This window comes from Hippoglossus hippoglossus, chromosome 15 (genome assembly GCF_009819705.1).
Source record: "Hippoglossus hippoglossus isolate fHipHip1 chromosome 15, fHipHip1.pri, whole genome shotgun sequence".
Taxonomy (NCBI): domain Eukaryota; kingdom Metazoa; phylum Chordata; class Actinopteri; order Pleuronectiformes; family Pleuronectidae; genus Hippoglossus; species Hippoglossus hippoglossus.
Genome location: NC_047165.1, coordinates 11671975 through 11698788, shown reverse-complemented (window position 1 = coordinate 11698788; position 26814 = coordinate 11671975). Strand labels below are relative to the sequence as shown.

The window sequence follows — 26814 nt, the reverse complement described above, 5'->3', positions numbered from 1 at the left end:
ATGTGTCTATGTGGCCACGTGCAGCCTGTTTGTGTGTGGGCTAGTGCTCCATGTGGAAAAAATAATCTCATTTATTTTTTTGTGCTTCAGACGACCGATCACAAAATGTCCCGCAAACAGCGGTTGCATAATGTACACACGCCCCGAAGTGTTCACAGAACAGGACAGAAGATCAGACATGAAAGGATATTTGTACTGTACGGAAAATGGCCAGAACAAAAAACAGAGGGCAAGGAGACGAGAAGAAAAAGCTGGATAAATGTGGCTGTATACACAGCAGTGGTCATTTCTTTTAAACTTCATCCAGTGAGCGTGCACGTTTATTTTCTCTAGTCCGTGATAAAAACAACCCAGTGGGCTTTGGGTCAACGCCGGCCTAAATCCAGTAAAGATGCACTGGGGTTTGTTGAAGCCTGAGATAAAAAAGAATGCTTCATCATCACTGTTCTAATTGCCTAAGCACATCTTTAGTCATTTGATTTTCAATTAGTTTGACTCATTTCACCGTGCCTGAGCACTAAAACAACTCAGTGACGTTAGAGATTAAGCTACTTCAGCAGCCGTTTGAGCATGAATGGCATCGCACACAGCAGCAGGCTGTTAAATAGGTTATAGATTATTGTAATTGCTGCTGTTTCCCAGGCATATTTCCAACACATCAAGGTAATTAAATAAGAGATATAACGTTATCAAACCTAATGTGATCTATTCATTTTCTTTACCTAAAGTGGCCACAAGAGGCTGCAGCGATTCTCAGTCTGCAATAGGCAGAAGGAAAAAGTAAGAGTTTTTCATTTTCTTATTTTTTAAGCTTTTATTTCTTGTATTTCTATAGCTTTTTCTCAAAGATGCTTTCAGACATTTTAGGTTGATGTCACACTGATGTATATTTGCAAATATAATGTAATTCAATTTTTTATTTGATGCAGACTCTGGCTTCAAATTCCGTGCAGGATTGCATTTGTAAATACTGGGAGAAAGTAAAGACGCATCACCCACCTGTCATACAGTCATACAGTCTAAGTTACAAACCAAAGTAATTCATAAGTCTGACAGGATGAGAAACACTGGTTCATAAGCCATCAGTTCGGCAAAATTATCAAAATTAGCCAAAGATGTTTGTAAGACTGCCTCATTGAGCAGAAATTAAGGATAAAAGCCACAATAATGCAAAACAAATGAGTCTCCAAATCCATGATGCTGGAAGCACATGGTTCGATGTCGATGTGAGACATTGTCAAAGAAGAGCTTCGACAGTGTGTCTAAGCTCTTCCTCTGTGAGATTGTATCCCTGTTTCACCCTGTGCTCTGCAGGATCTCAGTCCCGCTTCATTAAAACAGCCGTTAGGCAGGGCAGTGACAGACGGAGCGCAGTGTATGTGCCAACAGATCGAAAGCAGAGTGAAACACAATACCCTGTTTCACAATTAACCAAGGTGATCAAAAGTGACGTTTTAACTGGAACCACACGTTCCCAGCCTCCAACATTGTGTTTTTGTGCAGCATTCTGGTGCTGCGCTTGGTGGATGTCCAGCGGCAAACACAACACAAGGACTGTCAATCACGATGAGGTTAAACAAACTGAGCGGATACTCCTGCCAAAGCCAACAGGCAGGGTAGAGGTATATTGGGTGGGGAAAAAAATCGATTTTAAGGACGGCCTCCAAAACCAGGGTAAGCAGAATAAATCAAGTGTGGCCAAAACGCAGTTAGAGACAAATCCTGCCGTTTCCGCCGTGTTCTACCTCCTGAGTATCTCAGCACTGCGGTTTTCAATACAGAGCAAACAAATATGTAAAATCAGATACAACGTCCGTGCACATGTTCAACTAATAAGCCAGAGAGAGTCCGTGTGTGGGAAGAGTTTGTGTACAGAACGTCAGCAGAGGCACTGGATCTCTGTTTGCTGCATCACGCAGGAAAACGGTTTATTGCACAATCATAACTCACCGTGATCTTAAATTTGGGCAGATGTAGATAAATGGTTTTTGAGGTGCCTGAGTGAGCACAGCCAGAGTTTTGCTGCCTCAGGAGACTCTGTGTTGGACTATCAGAGCCACCGCGCTATTGTGTTTGGCTGAATTCCTGTTGTTTTGTTAGTTTATGTCGAAGGGAGCTGAAATGTGTGTGATCCCGGTTGCAGAATGCAGCAGTGAAACTTCAGCACAGGTCTGACTCTGATGCCTGGAGCTCCTCCTGAAGGAGCTCTTCATTTGATGCATTACATACAAGCACAGCATTGTAAACTTCACCGTAACGACTGCACTGCGTTTGCCAGGCACCACTGCCAGTGAAAACATTGTCGGAACACAGAGGCCGCAGCAGGATACTGACTTTCTGTCAGTTTTCGGAATAAACATTTTAAGCAATCAATACCAGAAAGTGACCCCCTCCCCCCCCTTCTGCACGTCTGTGACTCAGACAGAAAGGAAATAGTGGAAAAGGTTAAGCAGGCCAGTTTTTTTTTTTTTCTTATTCGAGAACAAGGAATGAAAGATCAGGAAGGGAGCGGAGAAAGTAGAAAAGAAAGTGTCGTGCAGCCAGAGAAACGTGGGCAACGCTTAAAGCAACAACCTGTAGCAGCGGGTGAGGAAAAAGACTCTGAGTAAGAAAGGAGGCCTGTGAGGGAGAGAGTGTCTCGCGTGCGAGTGACCTTTGCCGACAGGTGTTGAGACGTTTCTTCACTCCATCGACGTCTTTAAGAAAATATCAGTTCACTCTCACCGCTCCTCCTGCCTCCTGTCATCTTAACTAAGCCTCCGTATCTGCCAGAATATCATCACTCATTATTGGCCTTATGAGCAGGCTATGATGGATCTACTGTACACCTCTCATGCACACGCACACGCACACGCACACACACACCCTAGAGCTGTCATTGATGCAAAAAAAATTTCAATTAAAAAAGCAGAACTCAAAAGTGTACTCCCATTATACTTAGCTTCAATGTGTGATTGGCCACTAGGGGGCAGTGCAACAACCTGACATAGAATCACCCTAAGGAACAACGGAACATTTTCATTCATTTGGATTCATGGTTTTTTTCCCCACTTAATGACATTGATGATAATATGTCTTTAAGCTCTGTATTGGTCTCCACCAACTCATGAGGGGAATATCTAGAAATAATGAGAAATAATGTGCAGTACATGTATAATACAGTTGTGCTGTTTGTAGTTTAAATGGCTGGTTTGTTTGGGAAAGGAATGTAGTAAATATTGTGCCTCGAAAATGTTAATCGCAATAGAATAATTTTGTTCGTCCATTTATTACCCAACTCTTTAGGTGACTAGTGTATAACTATGATTTTGGCCTTTCGTTTCCCAAAATCAAATTAAAACCATCAGACACAAGATAAAAAGAGTCAGTATGCACATTTTATCCTTTCCTTTAGCTTCATTAAAACTTCTGCAGACGTCCAATGTCCCCGAACTAACAAAACAATTGTTATGGTGGAGGGAAGTTGATTATTAATGGGCATTTACATTAGTCACACACCCCTGCAACATTCTTTGGTTGGTGGAAGTTAAACTGTTTAGAGAAATGGATCCATTAGTAGGGTCTGGTTCCGGTTTTGGTTGTGCCCGACAGGCAAATGAAAACAAGTTACTTATCTCAAACTTTGGTGATGCTGCAGGCAAATGTGTGGAGCATCTAATCTGCAACATGTGCACCAAGTTACCAGCTGGAAAGAAAAGTTACCTGTCAGCTGAACACAGAGTCCTAACCTTTCAAATTCCAGTTCTGAACTTTATACCCCTCCTGTAGGGCACTTGGCACAATACTGGAGCTACTGTGCACACACACCACACAACACTCAGTTACTCATTTTCTTCTTTTGTGGCAAGAAAGTATCAGAGTAAGTGAATAACAACGGGAAAAAGTGCTCAAAACTACAACCTGGTGAAATTGAAGTTGCTATAATCAACATATTTGCGTTTCTGTGAGGCGAGCAGAAGCAGACTTCTTCATTTTTAAACTCAAGGTTTTAGGACTGAACAAATAGATGATTTTACATCAAAACTAAAATTGCACTCCGTAGAGTTCATACCTCAGCCAAGGCCCAACTGTCCCTTTATGAAACCACACATTTAAATTCACTAGACCGGGATCTCAGCAGATATTGAGTTTCTTAACAGCAGCATGAACTGAACCTTGTTCGATACCAACAGAACAGCAGCCTGCAGTCGCAATGATCATCATATTCTTTATTCTCCCCTTTGAAACTCTTCTTTCAATACTTTACTATTAATAATAATCAGCTTTGAGATAATAAAAAAAAGAAGACATGAATCCATGTTAATTAATATGTAAATAACCTGATGTAAACATATAAATAGCATCAAGATGTAATAGTCCTCTCTCGCAGCAGAGATCCCTGACGACTGAGGGACGTCAGGGATTTGACTTTTTATCTTCTGTTAGTCACGTAGTTTACTCACACATCATGCAGCATTAAACATCAATGCAGTACACCCCCCCGAGGCAAAAGAGTTCAGAACTCAAATGGTACGAAGACTCTACGCACCATCTTTTTTACTTTTAGGAAGACATCTTATATTTTACCACCACTTGTAACAGCATAACATACAAACAGTGTGCGGCACACTGGTGACTCCACAGACCTGCTGCACTCTAAAATACAGTACAGGATAAATATATGGCATGTGAGGATTTATATACTGAAATGGACTGCAGCTTTTATTGCTCCTATCCTGACAGTCAGTATGATGGAGGATCAAGGACCCAAAGTTTAATCTGCGCAGTAATAATGTACCTTTATAAAAAAAAAATACAAATCTTTTTTCGAGAATACATTTGCTACCATCTCATAATCTTGACTCCCATCGATTGTCTTCATTAATCAAAGAAGTAATTCCTGAAAGAACAAGCTATATAACGCCTCGTAATATGGTACATAGTGCTTCTTTTTCAGCTCAGTCTTTAAGGATAGGTTCAGATATGTTTTTAATCTGTTCATTAAAAGGGTCACTGAAAGAGTTATTGGTTCTTACGGACATTTATCCTGTAGTTTTTCCTATTCTTTCAGGGTACATAGGCAAAATATCACATGGTGGTGTGTCAATACATAGTAAACTAAATGGTAATGTTTACATGTTAACGTCTTCACATTGTCAATGATATCTTAGCAAGTGAAAGTCATTAGTTCTGGGCACCAAGCATCAAATTCAGTTTCCATTTATCCAATAGTTGTTGACACATTTCAGTCTGGAGAGGAGCGGACCAACTGCTGGACCAATATTGGGAACCTATCCTTTGAGAGCTTCAACCTTTGAATATGACACGTTATATACACAGGCCTTCACCTGAGCATCAGTATCATCATCATCATCATCATCAGTATCATCATCATCATCATCACATCATGATAAGAGATTTCAGTATTATTACTAACAATATCATGAGCTACATTAGCAACACTTTAAACAAAATAAAACATCATCTTCATGTGCAGAAGATACTGCACAGCAGCTCATGGCTGAACAGATGATCTGCTTTCATAGCTGCTCTGTGATTTAATGCCCAAACAAAAACAGGAACTCACACTGGCCAACGATAACGTTTTTGAATTAAACAGCCTAATGGCATTTCCATCCACTTCTTTACACTGGATAAATATTGACAAGCTTGTACGGTACAGCTCCTCTACTGTACAGTTCATATACACTCTTTGTTTCTTGTTTTTCTTTGTACAATGTCCAATGAGCTCCTCTATTGGCTTATTGGCAGTGTGGAGTCCATATTAAATGAATCAGTCCATCAGCCCCAGGTTGGGTATCCGTTCCACTGGGATGAAACATGAAGGCATCGTGAAGCACAGGAGGCTGAACACAGGCACAACTAGAACTCAGCTGCTGTGGGAAAATGTCTGTGTCAGTTCATCTCATTCAAGCAAGTGGCAAGATAGGTTGAAATTAAACTATCACACTGGATTGAAGTAAAAAACATCCAGTTCCTCAATGACCTCCCAGTGAATAGTTTAACTTCAACGTGTCACTTCTCTGGTGAAAGTAGGGGTCGGTTGTAAAGCTGCGGCTCTGCTGAGGGTTTTGCTCGTCTTTATATATGTGGCTAAAGAAAGCGTCACACTACCAGAGTTTATTAAGATGCATGATATGACGTGAGGTGAAGGAAAACTGAAAGAGGTCCACGAAAGATGAAGAAAGAAACTATGGCAACGTAAATAAAATGTGCAGACAACAGGGTTACAGGGAAACGGTGAAAGTTCTTTTCATTAGACACTGTGTGGGTGTGCTGTCGTCTGGCTTCGGCATATTTTCCTCCATTATGATAATCTTTTGTCTCATCAGCCTCCGCACACAGACTCAGCCCGACAGGATGCACCAGTTCCTACCAGGAGAGTCTCTGCTCCTCAGGCTGCAGCACCTTGTGTGTGTGTGGTCTGAGGATAATGTTTTAGAAAAGCACAGAGCAGTGCAGCAGAGGGAATAAGTTCTTTTGGATGAATATTAGTTGCATTAAGGAATAAGAAATAATTTGAATCATACAATCCTCAGTCCTGATTTTTCTGTCAGAGGTTTTGAACTTCCTCATTTGGACCCTAGAGGGAGCTACAACTGTGTTTCACCGACAAAATGACACATAAGCAGATCCCTGTATTCCTGATAATAAAGAAGTGTTAAATGACAGGTAGCACTAATAAACAGGCAAACTTTAAATGTGAACATTTTATCTCTCATTAGTCCTCAAGTTGGTGTTTTTTGCACAATTGAAAAAATGTACTTGCATGAGAGCCGTACAGCATAATAATCGTTAAGGTACCAAACTGTGTGTGGGCGGATTTTCCTACACAACCCTATAAATGAACACCTGTCATTAACCATAGAGCTGCAGAGATAACAACCCACACAGTCTCAGTGTTCTCAGAACGTGGGTTTGTCATTTACTGCACTGATCCTTGCTCTCCGATTCCCCTGGCTCCTTAATTATCAGCGCGAGGTAAAGCTGTGACTCGTGACACAGACACATGCACATCAGATACATGCACATTACATGCGCACTACCAGGGAAACTAGTACACACTCAACAGGGTCTAGATCTGCTCGTGTTTTTAATGAGCTTGGACCATATAGAGCACTGTCTGTGTAGGTTGACTCTATCTCTGCCAGAATCTGTGTGTGTGTGTGTGTGGTAATGCATGGCCACTTGCCACTGGAGTGCATATGTGCGTGCATGTTCCCTCCCTAGCATGTGTCTGTATGAGCACTGGAGTTCATATGTGCATTTGTATGCACGTGTGCGTGCGAGTGAGTCTGTGACCTGCAGCTGTGATGTGGATCACCCGTATCCACTGCTGTGGATGAGGAGGATAAATAATCCAAGGTGCTCTCTGTTAGCTGTTTGATACTGAAGCCAAAAGCATGTGAACGGAGCATCGACCCGCTTCGTCCCACAGAAGGCCCAATTTGCCAGCATTCAAAGCAGCTTGACCCAAACCACCTTACATGAATGCAATCATTCAGTGAGAGGAGAGAACATTGGTCCTCCCCGGGGGCCGGTAGTTTCCCTCCTTCCAGAGTTCAGAGCTGCTGCACAGACCTGAACCTACACAACCAATGCGTCAGCAGATATGTCGCAGTGACAGTGACCCCCCGGAAACCAATCAAGCATTGACGTCCAGTCTAATCAAGCTTAAGCCTAGTGAATCAGCTTCACCACAGAGATGGTGTGACTCATGGAAACAGACGTGAAGGAATGAGAGAAAAGGTGAATGGAAAAATGTGAAAAAATAAAAAAATAGATTATTTTGGGTTGGATAGCAGTCGGAAAGTGAAATCTATTCCCTCGCAGACACTCCGGATGTTGGCTTGTACATGTGTCTGCTGCCTATGTGTGGGCTCTGTTGTACTTGTGTTGATTCTGTTGCATATCCAGTGTGTTTGTGTAAGCCAGCTCCTGATCTCGTGGTGGTACGTCGCGCAGACTCCAGCAGGGAGAGTGTGAATGCTGTGGATCACCTCCTTGCCTTTGTTCTCTCCACTTGTCTTAGAACCTGGTGCTCTCATGTTTCAGCATGCGGATGTTGGTGAGTGTCCCGCTGCCCCTGTGGTGGTACCCGTAAGCCTGGCGCTGCCCCTCCAGTCACCGGGCGCTGCTGGCGGCTGACGTCATGCTGCTGCTGGGACTGGAGCTGCCCGAGCCCCGGTCTTCAAAGAGGCTGATCTCCAGCTGAGGACACAGTGACTGTCAAGGTTCATCATGGCACAGAGAGCATTTGAATATGGGATTGTGTAAGTGCTGGAGGATCCTAATTGGACAGTATAATCCTGTCGCTTCCATTCTCAGCTCTAATGTGTGAAGCTTCTGGAAAATACAGGAATTGCACAATCGACATGTTTCTGCTGGAGACACTACGAGAAGGATGCAGTGTGTGTCTGTTTGTTTGTCTCTCATCTCATCTCCAGTTGCATCTGGTTTAAGACTTCGTTAACATCAAACATGCTGGAAAAGCGAATGACAAGTTCAATATTTGTCTCAATGCTGCTCAGACTGAACGTGCTGTCTCAAAGACAAAAGTCATTTTGTCTGCAGAAGGCTTTAACTGCACCCAGGATGAACCATGAGCCCATGACAACAACAAGACCAGTTTAAAAAAAAGACTTCATCTTCTAAAATTGGTTCTTTGTAATAAAAATATTACAAAGTTGAATGTTTCGCTGCCCTTTGGGAAACACACTACTCTTGAGTAACCTTCACAAACAGAGACCTTACTGTATAGGAGTATATTGACTAATAAGTGTTGGTAACATGTTTGGCCCTGTGACTTGGAGCCTGTTTTTTTGACTCAGTCTGGGCCAGCCCTGTGTGATGGTCCAATGGTCTCTCTCTCTCTCTCTCTCTCTCTCTCTCTCTCTCTAAATGAAGAACTGTGCCGAGTAAGGGGGGGGATATCCCCTGCTCTTCACCTAACGTCCTTATTAAACGAACGCATTAACAAAATGCTACTAAATTCAGCATCTAAGGAAATTCAAACATGAAGCGAACATCCCAAACAAACATCAGCAGACGTTTCATGTCGTTTCATGACGTACCAGCTCAGGTAGTGATGGTAGTTACCTCACCCCCGTCAGACAGGATGCTGATGTTGAAAGAGTTTCTACCTCTTGTATAACAATTTAAAAAGAAGAATTCACCCATGGTGAGCAACTTTTAATGGCAGAACCTTGTAAATTATGATAATAACATGCAGTGAAGTTATTGATATAGTAATATTTGCAATCTGTAATATTTATACAGTAAAGCAAAGTAAAGGTTTTATAATAGTGGCACACTCTGGCCTACACTGAACGACAGAGTACGAACATAAGACTGAGCCCGTTTCCGTATCTAGTGCTGATTCACCACTTCATCCTGTCTCTTTCACCTTTTCTTATCAGGACATTTAATGGAGCATGCACACTTCTTCCAGAATGGCCCTGCTCCACATTGTGTCCTGGGAAGGACACTTGGCCACCGAGCAGCTCCTCTGCAGCAGCTGGACTTTAAGTGCCTTGTTCAAGGGCACCTTGATGGTAATATATGAGGAGCAGTGGGTATTTTCTTATTCATTTATCCGATCCAGATGTTTCTGGCGGTTCCAGTCGTTCTAACTGGTGACTTCCACTCCTAAAGTCAAATTTCTCCGACCACTAAACCACTGCCACCTCCTATCAGTCGTATTTATGTCTGGGCCTTTATCCTCCAAATCTTAGAGCGAGCGAGCAGCAGCAGTTAAGTGAAGGATACAACCCTCATTCCTCTCTCTATGGGGTCGGTGAGCAGCAGACCTCGAGGAGCGTAGATCTTCTCATTCTGCTCCTGGATGTAGCCTGATATCTTCTTCAGCACCTGGAATAAAACAGGAAAAACAGAGAGGGGTCACAGAGGCATATTTAGACATAATCCAGATTTGATTAGTACCATAGGAGGGACGAGGAAAATCTAAAACGCGAGCAGAAAATAATCCGAACAGACGTTCCAACTGAGAATCCATTGCATATTATTACTATAACGTGCACTCAGTGGTACATGTAATAACCATGTATGTAAACATGGACAGAGGCTGCAGCAGTGTCAGCCTCCTCCTGTGGTGTCTTGGGTGGAAAAAATGAAAGATGGAAGAAATGAGTTTGCAGCCCGTCTGAGCACAGTTAGCATACGGCATATGATACTAACTCTCTCAAGTCATTGCCCGTCTTTATTTTTCCTGAACATTATAATCTAAACTCTAAGTAATTCCATTATGCTCTCAGTACGGCAGTTATTTTTATGCATAGTTCCAAGCCACTCATGTCAAGCAAGGCTGTATGAATTGAATTAGTAAAATTGACGAGCACGAGATTTTCCTCTTTTTGAAGTTTTTTCCATTTGGAAGCTTCAGTTCCTAATTCCAGAGATGGCTCTCTGAGGCTAAATGTCATGCCTTGGTTAACTGTCGGGGCAATTTGGAAACGCTCGAAAACGTGAGGTGGACAGTTTATTTAGATTGCACTGGTATCGGACCCATTTCTCGGCTTTGCAGTATTGCATCAACAATGCAAAGATCACATAGCTGCAGTGGAGTGAAGCTGATCACCAAGTTCAGACCGGCCGGGCCGGGGCACACACATTCGAAGAAGCGTGCCTGTATACATTCTACTATGTATAGCAGCTACACACAGAGTTTACCTTGGAGACTAGAGGAGTTTAAGAAAACCTAAGCACCGTGAGTCCCAGGCTGCAGCTGATAGCAACCAAATGACTGCTGACTGATGGAGAGTCATGCTCAATGGGCAGCTATTAGCAAAAGTGGCATCATTAGAGCAGCTTATTCAGCCTGAGCTACGCCTCTGTGGGCACCAACAATGCTGATGTGCCATGCCTCCCCTAAACTCTGCCTAACCATGTCAGTCAGCTCCACCATGGCTCACTGGGCCTCATGTACACTGGGAAAGCTGTCATCACTCATAGCAAGAGTCAGCAGGAGATGACATATCCCACGGCACAGAGCAGATCATTTAGTGCTGCCGCAGTCATCTGAGGTCATTCTATTTTCCTCTGTGATAAAGAGCAGCCCACACAAAACATACACATCAAATGCATGTAAGAATATTTGTATTTAATTTCTGATGAGAATAATCATGTAGATACAGTAATTCACATGCTTCAAATAAGCCTGACAGCTGCCCGTAGGATTTCCTGTTTGCCTTTACATGTGTTAATTTAGTGTGCAGGTGAAAAATCCTGTAATTCAGTGATAACAAATGAATCCCTTCATATCTATATACTGTTAACAAAATGCTGTGAGGAGGAGGTTTGAGCCTACTCTCAATTTGACCAAGTCAATCACAGCAAAAACACGCAAAAACTACTGGATGTGGAATGGGTCAGGGAAGAAACCCATTAAATTCTGGTGCAGATACAGATCAGGGGGCTGATGTTGTTTTTTTCTTATTGTTGAACATTGTGAGATAAGGCGTTTTTTCCCAGTTTCACTGATTTCAAAAGGAATAATTCATGGATCTTGATGAAAACAAATCTGCCATATTTAGGAGTGACATTCTACAGAGTGACATTCTAGTTTCCTGAAAAAACATTGTACATAATGACTGTATATTGTACTGTATATTAAACTCTGATTTTTTTTTTTTCTATCTTAAACAAGTGTTTCTATTCCCCAAGTTCATTGCTGAGATATTAATTGAGTCGTACGTAGTTGTCGGAGAAATACTGCACATGAAAAGTTAACCTTGGGACTGACAGACCTTGTTTTTCGTTCTAAGTCAGACTTTGTGTTGCCGTTTTATTAATAAACCTGTTTCAGTAAATTCAGAGTTAAAACTGTAAAAATAGGATCAGAGTAGTAAGGAGCTACAGTCATCCTCCGTGCTGTATTGAGCTGTAACTCTTTTTATGAGTATTCTGCTGATTTATTGAACATGACATATTCACATCCGCTTTGTAAGTTAACTTAAGGTCACAGCAGCACTCTCAGCCTTGAGAGATTAGAACAATGGAGACTGGGCAACGCACTGAGCACAGCTCCTCTGGGATGTCAAAGGCCTGTTACAGCTGCAGGCACAGCTGCTAATATAAGTGAGCGTTAGTGCCAGTGGAGAGTAAAACACAGAAGAACATTTCATTCTACATCTCCCGATGGAAGAAGTAGACGAAGAAGAGAATTGGGGAGAAAACAAGACTTAAATTCTTCGGTGTGAGAACGTGGAAGTCGCCATGAGAAGGCAGCGGTTTGCTCCACTGTGCTGTTTTCAGTCACCTTCAATCAGTCAGATCTACGGCTCCATCCAGACCTGGCATTAACAAGCGTCTGAGCTCAGTACAGACGTGAACAAGACACATTGAGGACACATTTGAGATCTGATCACTCACACCCCATTTGAAGGAGTGAACACAAAGGCATCCTGGGCCACATTAAAGGACAGGCCTACTCAACTGACGACCTCTGACCCGTTAAACTTTCATATAACGTTTTTACTCTTTCTCAGTTTATTGTTTTGACAGCTACTCAGGTTCATTCGAGACTCTAAATTGACCATACGTGTAAATGTGAGTGTGATGGATGGATGTTTCTCATACATTGATTTATTTTCTGCAGTCTGCCACAATATCAACAATGACTGCTCCACATTGATTTCCTTAGTTTTTTCCTTACTATTCTAAACTTGTAAAATCATATTTCATCGTAGCTCAGCATCTCCTTTTGTCTTTCTCCCACACACACAAAAGCGTTGACAAAAATAAATTTGGTATTTGCAAACAGAAATACTGTATTGTGAATTTGTATATAAAGCAGAGGATCAGGGGGGGGAAAGGATCCCTGGAGATGCAGAGAGCCGGTTCAGGTGTGAACTGACCTACTTAGAGCTGTCCACTTGGTGATGGGATCAGAATCCGAATCGGGTTTTATTGCCAAGCAGGTTTACACATACAAGGAACTTGCTGTGGTGTGTTTGTGCAATCATGGAGCCTATATCGAGACCACCTAAGCAGAAAAGCAATCAATATTTGGCTCGGAACAATCACAGTGTATCCATAGATTGTTAACACAATATAAACTGTGTATTTTGCTGAAGACTCACATCACAGAGCAGCAGCAGAGACACATAAAGCGGAGCCCTGACTAATAGGTTTACTGTGGTGCAGGGAAGGGGGACAATCTTTTCACTGCTGGCGAGCTCTCAGGGCGACTCAATCCTCTCCAGCGGAACAATATGACAGTCAAGTATCCCAGCTGTGCCTCTGTTGTACCCACATGTTTGTGTGAGTGCCCCTCTGGGAGAAGCTTTGTGAGCGTGCCCATGTATCGCCTGAGAAGCGAAGTCGTCACAGTCTATTACACATGTATGACATGAGCGTTTACACCTCTGCGAGAATGGAAGTTGCCCATGTGACCTGCTGCAACAAAAAGGTACATGTGTGTGTGTCCAAAGTAGCCACATTCTTGTGAATAATAGGGGCAGAGAAAAAGGCGATGGAGGATACAAACTGTGAGCGAGGGAAGCTTTAACGAACGCTTGTGCGCACGTGTATCTGTTCTGACATGCTGGGAGCAATCAGTGTCCTTTGATAGGGTGAGATGTGAGCATCAAGGGCTCGTGGTGCTCGAATGAATCTGCACAATGATCCACACTCACTGGTGTGTGGCCGCTTTATCAGCACACACACACACACACTGTATAGGAGCATGCACCCACACAGCATCAACCTGGGTGGGTATATTTGATCATCGTCAGTCATAACGTCCTTCAGCCAAGATTATAAAGTTGAACAAGTAAATAAACAAATCTCCCGTAAGAGCTGATAGCATCTGGGCGTGTCAATGGAGCGGCACACAGCTGACAGCGAGATGAAAGCCGCCTCGGACCAGGTCATTTCTGCATGGCTTCAGCACAGCAATAAGTCCTTTTGTACTTCTCGGTCAAGCTCCCAGTGCCTCTGTGCAGCTTTGATACGAAGAAATGTTTACAAAATGCAACAAGACCAGGGAGATGAATGTTGTGGGTGAGAAAGATCAGAGAAGAGAGGCATGCTGGGACTTCACGCCACTCTAGTTTCCTCTAAAACACGGACAGGTACACACAGAATCACAAGAGGATTAATCAAACTCACTGTGTGTGTGTGTGTGTGTGTGTGTGTGAGACTGGGTTATGTATGCCAGCATTTTTGCTCCAGCCAGTGACAAGCAGCAACACGGCCGCATAGAGGTTTCCTCAAGACGGACGTTGTGGTTGTGCCGAAGGTAGATGTCCTGTTACAGTTGGCGTGCCATGCGAACCCACAGGCACACAGGTGTGGGCTTCAGAGCGAGTTCTAAGACGTAGTGGACGGACAGCTGAGGGGAACGTTGTGCAGGAGAGAATCAGATCATATCTCCGGTGTTTTTCGCTCCGCTGAGCGGGTGTGTATAATATGTTCTGACCGAAGAGACCCAGAGTGCATTAGAACACACAATTAAATACTTTTGTTTGCGTGTGAGAGGAAGCTTTCATACAAATGGACAAATATGGCAGTAAATAAGTCTTTCAGATGGGCACTGGAGTTTATAATAACCAGCTGTTCCTGAATAATGTCTGAGTGAGACAATTATTCCAGCAGAGAGAATTCTACTGCACACAGAGGCTCCAGGTCTGGGTTCAGACCACAGACTGTAAATAAGTACAAAGTACACGTCAAATACTGCGCAGTCTCTGGCTCTATATGCACAAGTTGGCCGCCTGTGTATCCGGGATAATCTAGCTTGATCTCTGGATAGGGGCAGGAAGTGGAGTCACCTGTGTTTCTTTTTTCACACAGGATATTTTAATAAGGGAGGTAGTGAATATGTCTGTGGCTGTGAATGGTTGTTTCTCTCTGTTAGCTGTGTGACAGACTGGTGATGTGGTGATAGTAGCATTCACAACATTAGTTCATCTTTGAGACCAACTGAATATTTGTACCAAATTTGAAGAATTTCCCCTCAGAGCATTCTTACAGTCATGTTCTCAAGAATGGGACGGACGGAGGGACATCGGCTCCGGTCACATGTCGCCGGCGCAGAGGTTTAAAATGGATGACTGGATATCTATTATTTCTTGTATTTACAGCACAACTCCACAGGGACTATAGACATTATCAGGTTTGCTCTGGTTTGATCCATAATAGGCCAAACTGCCGCTGGGAAACTGAGACTGTGGCTTCTGGAATAAGGATCTAATTTTCTATAAAAATGTTTTTTTTCAGCTGCAGAAAGAACACAGATTAAAGGAATAATTCAGTATCTTTAAAATACATCTATTGGCTTCCTCTGAGACGCACACTAAATATGGAGCTAGAGCCAGAAGGCAGATCTTTTTAAGAGGAAAATCACAGGTGTTCATCATTACATTTCTCAACGTGCAGCCACCGTTGCACAGATCTTGTTCCACATAAAAGCTGTCTGACCATTTCGGGTACCAGCATTTCAGCGTCTGCAGGTTTATTACCTTCTCGTAGCGTGTCTCCATGCAGAGGAAGACGATGTACGCTGTAGCGCAGGCCAGACATCCTTCCAGGTATGACTGACCTCCAATTTTCTCGGCCTCGACATAATAAGAGTTCAGGGTCTTCACCGTCTCCTCCAGCAAGGTACGCTCAATCTACTTACAAACACAAATAGACATCCAAGTGGAGATATGAAGGCGTGCTCACACCATAAGGACTGCGAAAGTGAAATGTGTCGGAGCAAGCTGTTCAGCTATAAAATGGCCTGCCAAACAAAGCAGCTGCATTCTGCTCAAAATAAATGGCCTGACGTTGTCTAAAACAACTTCGAAACACACCTCGCTTCCAGAACGTGGAGACGCTCGAGGCTGAGGTGACACATTAGCCCGACGTGTGACAGCAGACGTGTGGCTCGAGTGTCTGACAGAGAACATTTAAAGCGAAGTGACAGATGAAGTTTTCTAATGATTCCTATACACTGACTCCCGCTGTGTCTGCTTCAGAGACTAACTGCTAAATATTCACAATATGCCAATACAGACATGTAAGAAGAGCCAATCAACAGCTCCCAGTAATTAAAAGTGTTGAGAGTGAAAATAAAAGCATTATGGCTTCTTTTTCTTTCCCTTTCTTAGAAGCACACGCAACACAGAGGAGTTGTAATATAGTTGTGTCACTTTTATTCTGCTCTTGTCTGCTCCAGGACTTTAGGGACCATGCTACAAAATCTGGATCCAACCGTGTACAGGATGTAAAGGCAATATCATCATACTTTTGCATGATGCATAATGTTTGGCTTTAAGATATCCATCTAAAAGAATGTAAAATTTTAGATTGCAGAATTAGCTGCTACATTTGGTCCATAAAGTAGTTTTGCAAGGTATATGAATATTATAAAGGTTTCACTTATACCCTGCCGTTAGAAACAACATGATACTATGATTTATTACTATCTGTGCTTTAAGAATAACCGTGTATTAATAAGGAATAAGGCTGAGCAGAAAAACAATGTCTATATTATCGCAATATCATATTCAGCAATAGTAATCTAACGAAGGTTCGATTTATATCCATCATTCACCAAAGTTTTCCAGGATGCACTATAGTGCTTATCTGATTATGCTTTATTGAGCCATCACTCTTTTTGTGTGTCTCTGTTGTTTCAGGTGAGTTGGAATATTACACTTATCTCAGTGTGTGTGTGTGTGTGTGTGTGTGTGTGTGTGTGTGTGTGTGTGTGTGTGTGTGTGTGTTTGTATTCGTGCTCACCCTGTTGTCGAGCTCTGAGGGGAACTTGGTCTGGAAGCGGCAGACGGTTCCTTGGCTGTAATCTCTCTGTACAAACACCTTTGTTACCAGTGATGCACTGTGCCTCAGCTCCTGCAGGTTATGGAACTGAAACCAGGAAAAAAACACATGTTAAATTTGTGTATTAAAAATACCTTTATATTAATGTAGGAACAAGAGCATTGTCATACAATATATGTTATAACCAGTTCAACAAGTGAATCAGACTAACCAGCATTACCTAGAGTGTTTCTGTTTTCACTGGTTAAAGATGGAGGTGATTTACTGTGCAAGACTGGTTAGATGCAAAAATATGTGTGTGTGTGTGTGTGTGTGTGTGTGTAAAAGAGCTTCAAGTGTACAATCAAACTTAGGTTTAGGCTTACTCATGATCAAAATATGGTAGCTCATAATCATAGAGTGTATATGAAGATGGACGACGGCTTCCTAGAAGTGAAGGTGGCTGGCTGCAGTACAGGTCATAAACCCTGTTTTTGATGATATAAAGACATTAATACTAAGGCTCCATCCCCCAAATCAAACTCTCAATCACATCAACAAAGTCTGCACAACAGTTTTATAAAATTAGTTTTGAGTGAGAAAACGGTACCGTGTCACTAAATCAACATTATTAGTTGGCACTTTCATGCCCTCCTCCTGTATCAGTCGGCCCAATTGGCTGTAATAATGAGCAGTGAGAGATTCCACTTTACAGGGCTTTGGTGCTGAGTGGTGTGTTTTACACCCAAACAGACATTTCCCCTGAAAAGCAAACAACAGCGAGCAAGTGGGCCACTGTAAACCTGTCCCCTGCTGATCTAAATGACTGCCCTCAAGTGGCTGGTAATTAGAGATACAGTAGGAGATACACGGAGGGAGGGAGGGATGAACAAAAAGGGGGGTGAGAAAATAAAAGGAGAAACAGATATCGGGGTAAGGTTTTTTACTTAATTATTAGAGCCCAGTCTCTACAACCCAGTGGGGGGTGCCGATGCAAATACAGATACTGGGGAGTAAAATATTTCCCATAGCAATATATCTGCCGGTAAATATATATTATTATTGAAAGTAATTGACAATTATTTATTCAACTTTATGAAAGACATGTTATCAAGGCCTGATACTTTAGAGTTTAATCATACACGTTATTATGAAAAACTATACATAAAAATAAAAGACAAACATAAGAAATGTATAAAAACATGTCTGTGAAATGCTCTTATTGACCAATCAAGAAATCGTTCAAATGCAATATCTTCTACATCTTATTGTGGATTTTCACAGCCACATTTCTTCTGGCTTCTTCAGTGTTTTCAAAGCAACTCATGTCTATGTTTTTACCTGCATGTATGAGCCCAGTTCCTTCCCACACAGACGCAGCACAGTGCCAGCCTTTCATGTCTATATAGGGTATATCACTCACAACTAAGAATAGCATCCGAGCTGCTATTTTCATCCGCTAACAGCCACAATCATCTCCGAGCCACTAGATCTTTCTGTCTGCCGGGGCTTTTAATAACCTGCTTTTTTTTAACCTCCTCTGTCTCTGCCACCATCCCCCTCCCTGTGATACCTCCAGGCCATCACGACCAAACAAGTTACTCAATTAAAATAAGTGATTATCTGCACACGATCGTGCATCATGTATTCAAGTTAGAATCAGGAGGGTTCATTAAGATTAAACTTGTCCTTTGTTTGTGAGAATGTGTGTGTGTCGGTACAAAGCACAGAATTTATACTGATGTTACCAGTAAAAGGTGTGTAGCTGTATCCTAAGTAAGACTTTAGTTCTGCTGCCGAATGAAAAAGAAGGAAAGAAGAAAGGTATGACGACAGATTAAAAGCTTTAGGGGAAAAAAGTTAATGGAAAAAAGAGGATAATAATACAAGGGAATAAATAGATAGATGTAAAGGAAAGGAAAAGGAAAAGTACGATGGAATTGGGATGGAAAATACAATCATGAAGAAAGAGCAGAAATTTGAAGAAAATTGAGAAAGACAGACAAAATGAAAGACAAATGAAACCGACAGAAATTAGAAAATTGCAAAGGAGAGATGGTAAAAATAAGTAACCAACAAAAGGAAGGAGAAAGAACTAGAAACGATGGAAGGACAAAATCCACTTGTACAGACTGAAACATTAGTAACAGAATGTGGTTAAGATTAAGTAAAGATTGTGGTGTGTTCAATATACAAATAGATCATATACATTTAACCAAAAATCATGATTCATCAAGTGCTTTTGCTGCTGAAACCAAACCACAGACAGAATCATGGATGTGAACTGCGGCATCAGGTGTGATAGTTTGATAGCTTTGCACGTACGGCAACATACCAGCCACCTGCTGGAGAGTCTGCTGCTAAATGCAGAACTACATAAAAAACACAAACATTTTCCGACACGACATAATCCCACATTGCCAGTGTAGTGAATGAATTTCGAGGAGGCGGGTTGATTCAGGGCTGTGGGACGTCATGGTGGGTTTCAGCCTCTTGTTGACCCTCTCGTCTCTGCCTTATATGTCTGTGCTACATGTAGCTCACAGCCGAGCAAAGCAGGCGGGAGTCATGTCTCTGCGAGGTCACCCATGAATCACAGAGTCCATTTATTTAATATCTCTCCCACCACTCCCCTGATTTTAATCAACGTAGAGACTTTAAAAGCATTTGGTCTATTGGGGATGTCATGGTTAAAGGGTCAAACCTTTTATATCTGTCTCTAAGGTGACGTACTGTGACACTGTGTTCTAGTATTTCAAAAATGTAACTGATTGGCCAAACGAGAGGCCACACGTTTTACTCCGTTTGATAAGGAGCCTTAAAACCTTGCGGCAAAGACTGTAAGTCTGCATGCTCCGATCTGTGAGTTAGTTCAATTGAAATCTTGGTTGCAATCTGTTTGAGACTGTACAACATCATTTTGAGGAGTGTCAGATTACAAGATAAACTGAAAAATATGAGAGGAACTTTTGCAGCCCCACTTGGTTTGCTTCTTTACCCAAGTCCTACAAACCGATTTTTTTCATTTAGCCTCCATTGTTTTGGTTTGTGTGCATGTATGAGCTATTTTACAGATAGCAAACTGTAGACGTGGGTCATAGTAGCAGTTACATCACAGTGCAATCCGATACTGATGTAATTACAAGTATAAACTAGTGCAGGTACATTTCATTCACACATTGAGCCGGGCTAGTTTAAAGCTAAAGCGTAATTTGTCCCTTGCTAATGAACTGCTAGAGGGAGAAGAGAATTGCCTTGTGGTACTTTTCACAATCAATTGATTACAACTGTGCAGTTGTAATCACAGTGCAGTGCCTGTTCTAAACCTGCCTGTTTGGAATGAGCTGCCTGCTTGGACTATAGATGCTGCTGGATGCAGCTTTTCTTTCTGAAACTGTAAATGTGACCTGCATTAATTTAGCCGTGGGAAGTAAAGACCAGCAGCTGCACAAAGAGCTGTTCACCTGGTTATTCAAAGATCTGTAGAGTACGTAGAACCTTGAACCTTTTGTTCTGATCGACTACGTCACACATGTTGAGTCCCAGCCGCCACTGCTACTGAGCGCTGGTTGCCTGATTATTTAAAGTTTATTCATATTGGAGGTATCATGTGTCCAAATCGCACCAAATCTGACAATGCATCTCTTTTGGCCCTAACGATACACGTGCCAAGTGTGAAGCCGATTAGACGGTTCTCAAGTTCTCAAGAGCCACATACAGATACCCGTAATATTTTGACAGATGATGACAGCAACCTCCCTCTCCCAACCTCATCCTGACTGACCAGGAATCCTGTAACTTACAACTGCCCAAGTCCTGCTTTGATAGTAGAGGGCTTCACGAGACAATTCTTTGGTCACGTGGTGTTGGTGTTACCGGCAGAGTAAAGCTCTTGCCTGTCTCCATTTAAGACTGGAAGATACATGTTTGCTGTTGGCAGAGTACTGCTGTTTATTTTCCTGCGTGGGAGATCAGGGTTCAAATGCAGTCTATTCCCGAGTCTAAATATAGCACACGAGCAGACAGCAATATCAAAGTGTCACACTGATCAGTCAGGACTCGATTAAGAGTCTCTGCATCGTGTCTGAATCCTCCCTCCACCCACACATCTATTACTTTTAGTCAAGACAGAAAGATATTTTATTGATCCCGAGGCAAATTTAGACAAAAAAAAAAAAGTTTGAGTTTGCACTCTAACTAAATGAAGTTAAATAGGTGACATGAGAAAGACATATTACAAGTTAAGAGCCTCATAAAAATACTTAAAATAAAATATGGAACCAAACAGTCACGACATTAAACACATAAACCTAATTCTAACTGTTATGATGCTCAAGTGTAAATCCACAGTGTAATTTGGTTACCACTTAGCCTGGCATAATATAATATAATCTACACACTTCGTTATAATGTTTTATCATGATTAAGTTTTCCAGGGAAATTTCTCTGGTGCAGAAATATAGCCTCTTGAAATCCTCTGCACAGAATAACCAAATAGCCACGGGCTGGGCAGATAAAAGAACCAAACTCCTCTATGACAATTCAAACTAAAAGTAAAAGACTACACTTAATGCATCAATGACCTCTCATGGAGGATGTTCTGGGGGCGAGCCGTCTTCTGAGGTGATTACTGCAGCTTCGATTCCTCAGCAGACTCGAGCAAGGACTGGTTGACGGACTGAGGAGGAGGATCTGCCAGACATGGACTTAATGGATCCAGAGAGCGTCCATGCAGCACAAAGAGTCTGCACCATGAGCTGATTGTTACTCAGTCACTTAACGCGGTGCGTTTGCTGACTTGGCACACGATAAATGTCAGAGAATGAGTTCTAATATAAATTAGTGAGGGAGGGAGACACTCATTGAGGGAGAGGGAGGCGATGGGGAGGAAATAAAGTATGCTTCTCATCTCAGCAGCCTGTTCACATTAAATATGCCATGGATAAAGGATGGGCGCTGGACATTCACTCTTTCTTGGCTGCACATATATGTATTTGTATGTGCATGTGCATGCTATGTTTGTGCGCATGCGTGTGTACGTGACCGCGCGGAACTAATATGGCTTGGACACGGCTGCTGGCAGACCACCAGAGGAGATCACGACCACTCTGCCAATGTATTACCGGCTCAGGAAAAAAAAGATGATGAATCCTGCTCAGCAATGTCCACTGAAGCTTTACCTGCAGCAGCATTATGAATTACCTTCATCCACTCATAAAATTAATATGCATATGAACACACACACACACACACACACACACACACACACTGTATAAGCTTAGGCACATGCAAGCTGCTTCAAAGTTGCACCAAACTAACAGCAGGCTCCTCCACTGAGATCATTATTATGATAACTAAAGCAGCTATGTCTTCAGCGTGATGGTGACCAAGGACACAAAGTGGGGAGAGGAAGATGAAATCCTGAGATCATCCAGATATTCTCCGGAGGAGCTGTATGTGAGAGTGAGAGCCTCCAGAGGAGCCGATGTAAGAAAACAGCAGGACATCCTCGGCAGGATTCACCGTGAGCAAGTTCGGCTGTTGATGACACGTAGAAGACACCGACGAAGACACAGGAGAATTTTTGGTGATAAGACCCGAGGTCGGGGTGATCTACGCAGCATACGTAACATCCTGCCTCTGCCTGCTGCACCACCTCTCACCTAACAAGCTTACATCTTCTGCTAAGGTTGCCAACCATCAGTTGGCTATGGCTCAGGAGGTAGAGCTGGTCTTCCACTGGCCAGAATGTTGGTGGCTCCTCTCCCCTCCTGTGTGCCAAAGTCTCCTTGGGCAAGACGCTGAACCCCCTGAATCGCCCCTGATGGCTGTGCCAGAAGTGTGATAGGGAAAGTAAGTAAATGCACCGTATGAATGTGGAGTAGCGTGAGCGCGAGGAGAAGAGCTGAAGCTGGAGCGCAGAGAATCTGAGCACAAGCAGGGTATATTTGAGTGTGAGAGCATGAAATGAATTAGACTGAAAGACCACACTCTTGAATAAAGAGAGGACAAACTGTACTGCAAAGTGCTTTGAGTGGTCATCAAGATGAGGAAAGCTCTATATAAATACAGAGCATTTGAAAGGAATGAAAGAAGCACAACTCCAGAGAGATGAGTTTGCAAAAGCAGCTTCAGTATCATCATTTATTTAAAACCTCGGAAGACACATTGAGTCGGAACCCTCATTTTCAATGGTGCCGAGGTACAGCAATACAAAAAAACAATTTAAATTCAAACAGCAACTAAATAAATACATGGTTACACCAATCGAAATAAGGTAAACATAAATTTAAACTACAATGTTAAAAGGTTAAGGGTATGAATGATAAAAATACAATAATAATAAATACAAATAAAACCAGTAGTTAAAGAAAATGATGTATGTGGCTAATTTAAGATGCAAAGGCTTGTGAAGCTGATTTGAAAGTATGGAGGGAGGAGGGGAGACAGTGTCCCTGTCCATGGTGCTGACTGCTCCACCATCATCAGTCTCCTCAGCTCAACTGGATTTACTCCACCTTACCAGTTAATACATGAGAAACTACAGTGTACATGTAGTTATGGTAACACCGCTGTTATAAGCTATGATTCCAGAAATAAATTAAGCGACCACTTCAGATTTGTCTTAAATCTGCATCTCTGCGTGTGTGGCAGCCATTTCATTCCAGTGTCTGTTGAATTTAGCATTTGGGAGAAATGTCTTTTGGTAACTAATGGAATTTACATGTTCATTTTATTCTTACAGATACCAGTACACAGTAAAACCAGAGAAACTACTCTAGGACTCTAGTAATGATACTGCAGTGTTTGTTTCCAGAGCTGGACATCTAGAATCACAGTGAGGAAACCAAGTGAAATTGAGGCTCATTAATAAAAATAAAAAAAAGAATGCATGACTCTTTTTCATTTATAACAAGTGCAGCCGCCTGATGTGGCTCCACATTCACCCACAGAACCTGAGGCGAAGCGAGCAAGACGTTCACTGCACATGACTGCATCTCCCGTCCTGCACTTCTCCTCAGAGACCTCGGGTCGTTCTTCTCGTTAAAATGAAGGAAGCAGCATCTCTTACCTCTGTCGCCATGTTGCGGTGCAAGAAGCTGCAGAGGAGGATCCGTCCCGAGACCAACAGCCGTGTGCTCGTGCCGTGCGGGACAAGGCGACTACACACGCGCAGGAGAGGAGGACCGGACACGTCGAGCGCGCGCGTGTGGGTGCGCGCACGAGAGTGGCGTGCAGAGCGCGGGTGCGGATGGAGATGGGGGTGGAGATAGGGGTGAGGATGGGAAGTGGGGGGGTGCTAAGTGCACGTGCATTAGTGCATAGTGAGGACTTCAAGGTCAGACTTTCTAATGAGAGACCCCCCCATCACTTTTTATTGAAAATTCTGAATACAACAAATATTAAAAATATATCAAAAATTTAAATGTAACAACAGGATGAGGAGGACACCAAAGACAGGACTAATACTACACACAGACAAGCACACAACATAGAACTGAAGAGTAAAAATTACAAAAATGATAAAGCAGATAAATGAAATAATAATTATCATAATAATGATTCAGAAAACAAAAATAATACAAATTGAATCCAGGGCATTGATACTTGCTGCTGTCTGTCAACCATTATTTCGATTGGTGCTGATGTTCTAACTGAAACAGCTGAAAGATCGAATCATTCACTTCAAATGGGAGATTTTTACTGCTAAAGTCTGCAGCTTTTAAAAGTTTCATTGACCATCAATAATTCACACAAAGTGCCTCGTTTCTGTTTCCACTTGCATCCACTCCGGCCCAGACAAGCAACGACCATTATTTCTTCACTCACAAGGAGGACGTGCACGTGAACTGCTGCACAAGGCAACATGTTGGCGTGCACATTTTCTATGCATATATATATTAAAATAGCACATTTCAGAGCTTACTGTGTACACAACATGTAGTGTATAGCTATAGTCATGCAAAGCTGACAAAGCTTCAGGTGGCAGATAATTATTTAGATTGTATTTTTATACTGATAAGGACCTATGAGTGTGAAATAAAGCTCAACTAACTACCAAAAGGCAGAAGATGAAGACAAAGATTTAACCAGGCAATGACATCAGTCAATCAATCAAATTTCATTTATATAGACCATATTCACAAATCACAATTTGCCTCACAGGGCAACAAGGTGAGACATCCTCCGCCCGTAACCCTCAACTAGAGTGAGGAAAGAAAAACCTTTTAGCAGAAACCAAAGGGGGAGAAATAAGTAAAGGATCCTTCTCCCAGGACGGACAGAGGTCGTTGAAATAATCAAATCAATAATAAGAAATAATCAAATCAATAATAAGAAATAAGAAATCCTGCATAATAAATCTACACTGTATAAGCTCCCTTTGGTAAAAGCGCTTTATTAACGCCACAATAACAGTTCTTCAGAATACAGAGGAGCTGCACTGATATCCAGGAGATAAAATATATTAGAACATTATTAAGTCGACAGACAAAGTGAGTCCTCAGGGAAATATTATATTGAATTTATTGTTAAGCATGAATCACTTGTCACAGCCAGCATGCAGAGAGGCTGTAGGGTATTCAAATGTAAGCCTGTTTTCATATTAAGTGAAAGCTGAAGAGTCATACTGTGTGTTTACTGTAGCCAACACTGTTCTGTAAAAGCAGATGGGCTCTACAAGCAAGTGGCCACACTGTGGTGACTCATACTGTAGTACATATGTTTAATGCACCATATTAAATATTCATTAGATGCCACTTGGAGATGCTATATTGCCCCTTCTTTCTCTCCAGAATAGCAAATTCTTCCGAAACATGAGAAGAACAAGGTTTTACTGAGAAGGCTGACTTAGAATTCAAAAGTATGGCTAAAAATGTGGCAGATAAAAGCTTCCTGTGCTCCTTAGGACAGGAAAATGTCCTGGATTCGATGAAACAGACTTGGATGAAAGATAGTTTCTGGAAAGAAAACGCACAATTTTCCAGTAAATCCCGTATTTCCTATTTTTTAACACAATGACTCATGACGGGCTGAAATTAGTCACTTTCTCTGTCACTACAATACACATTCCCTGAGGTATGCTTGGATTCTGGCAGAGACACTCAGATTCACACACAGGCATGCAAATACACACAAATGTATTCACAAAGACACAGCGGCAGCCAGCTCTCGTGAATGGAAACGGAATCCAGAAATAAGATGGAAGAGCTGTAACAAAATGAGAATTATGCAGAACTAATATTATTTGCCAGGATCCCGCTGCTTGCTCCAGATTGTTTCAAAAGATGCATATCTAATCACACACTGGCACAGATTCCTTTGGGGTGTAAGCAGTTGTATTCACATTCACGTGTTTTTGTGTGCACGTGAATCAGTGTGTGTTTGTGCATGTGAGTGTGAGTATTCCTCAGTGTATTTTCTCCTCAAGGCTTTCAGCCACACTTACACAGACATGTAGTAGAAAAACCTGAGCCTCTATGGGAACTATTCAGTGGATGGGCTATAACTCATTATCAGTGTCTCTTATATGTTCACTATGTGTTGGACGTGGAACTGAAGACAATGAGACTGAATGTTCGAGCTGGAATGTGAGTCTGTGACACACAACAGGAAACACATGGCTGATAATTCACAAATCTACGAGATCGCTGTCATGTAAACATGTGTCATACTGTAAATCATACATGATACCGAGACTGTTGTTTTTCTTCCATTTAGGATCTTTACATACAGTAAATACAGTAAAGATGTGTATGTAGATGTGTATACACGCACACAAACACATACATCCATATTTGAGTGCTAATACACACATATACATATAAATATATCTAAAAATGTATGTGTATTTGTGTGTGCGTGCATGTGCATATCAACATATATACACACACATATATATGTATATACAAACACACACACACACATGCGTATGTGTGTGTCTGTGTATATATAGTATACACATGTATATATATACTGTATATACATGTATATATCAAAATGTTGCCATGCTTGTTGAGCTGGGTGTTAATGTGTGAGCAGTTTGTT

At 42.0% G+C, this 26814-nt stretch overlaps 1 protein-coding gene and 1 long non-coding RNA gene across 3 annotated transcripts in view; both read right to left on the bottom strand.

The window, feature by feature from the left end:
- Positions 1 to 4187: 4187 nt before the first annotated feature.
- On the bottom strand, positions 4188 to 5053 carry LOC117775319. Its single transcript, XR_004616245.1, has 2 exons — positions 4817 to 5053; positions 4188 to 4777 (listed from the first exon to the last, which is right to left on the bottom strand). It is a non-coding gene; the product is annotated as an uncharacterized LOC117775319 (long non-coding RNA).
- Positions 5054 to 5089: 36 nt separating this feature from the next.
- The window catches only part of golga7bb (golgin A7 family, member Bb), a 172580-nt gene continuing 150855 nt past the window's right edge, over positions 5090 to 26814 (bottom strand). Inside the window, exons 1-5 of one of the 2 annotated variants that reach the window (XM_034608362.1) lie at positions 23840 to 23982; positions 16750 to 16875; positions 15483 to 15635; positions 9769 to 9870; positions 5090 to 8211 (exon numbers count right to left, since the gene is read on the bottom strand). In XM_034608362.1, coding sequence (XP_034464253.1) covers positions 8125 to 8211; positions 9769 to 9870; positions 15483 to 15635; positions 16750 to 16875; positions 23840 to 23851 — 480 coding nt within the window. In that variant the 5' untranslated portion in view covers positions 23852 to 23982 and the 3' untranslated portion in view covers positions 5090 to 8124. Of the gene's footprint in view, positions 8212 to 9768; positions 9871 to 15482; positions 15636 to 16749; positions 16876 to 23839; positions 23983 to 26814 lie in introns of those variants that run through there. The other variant, XM_034608361.1, reaches the window with a different exon arrangement.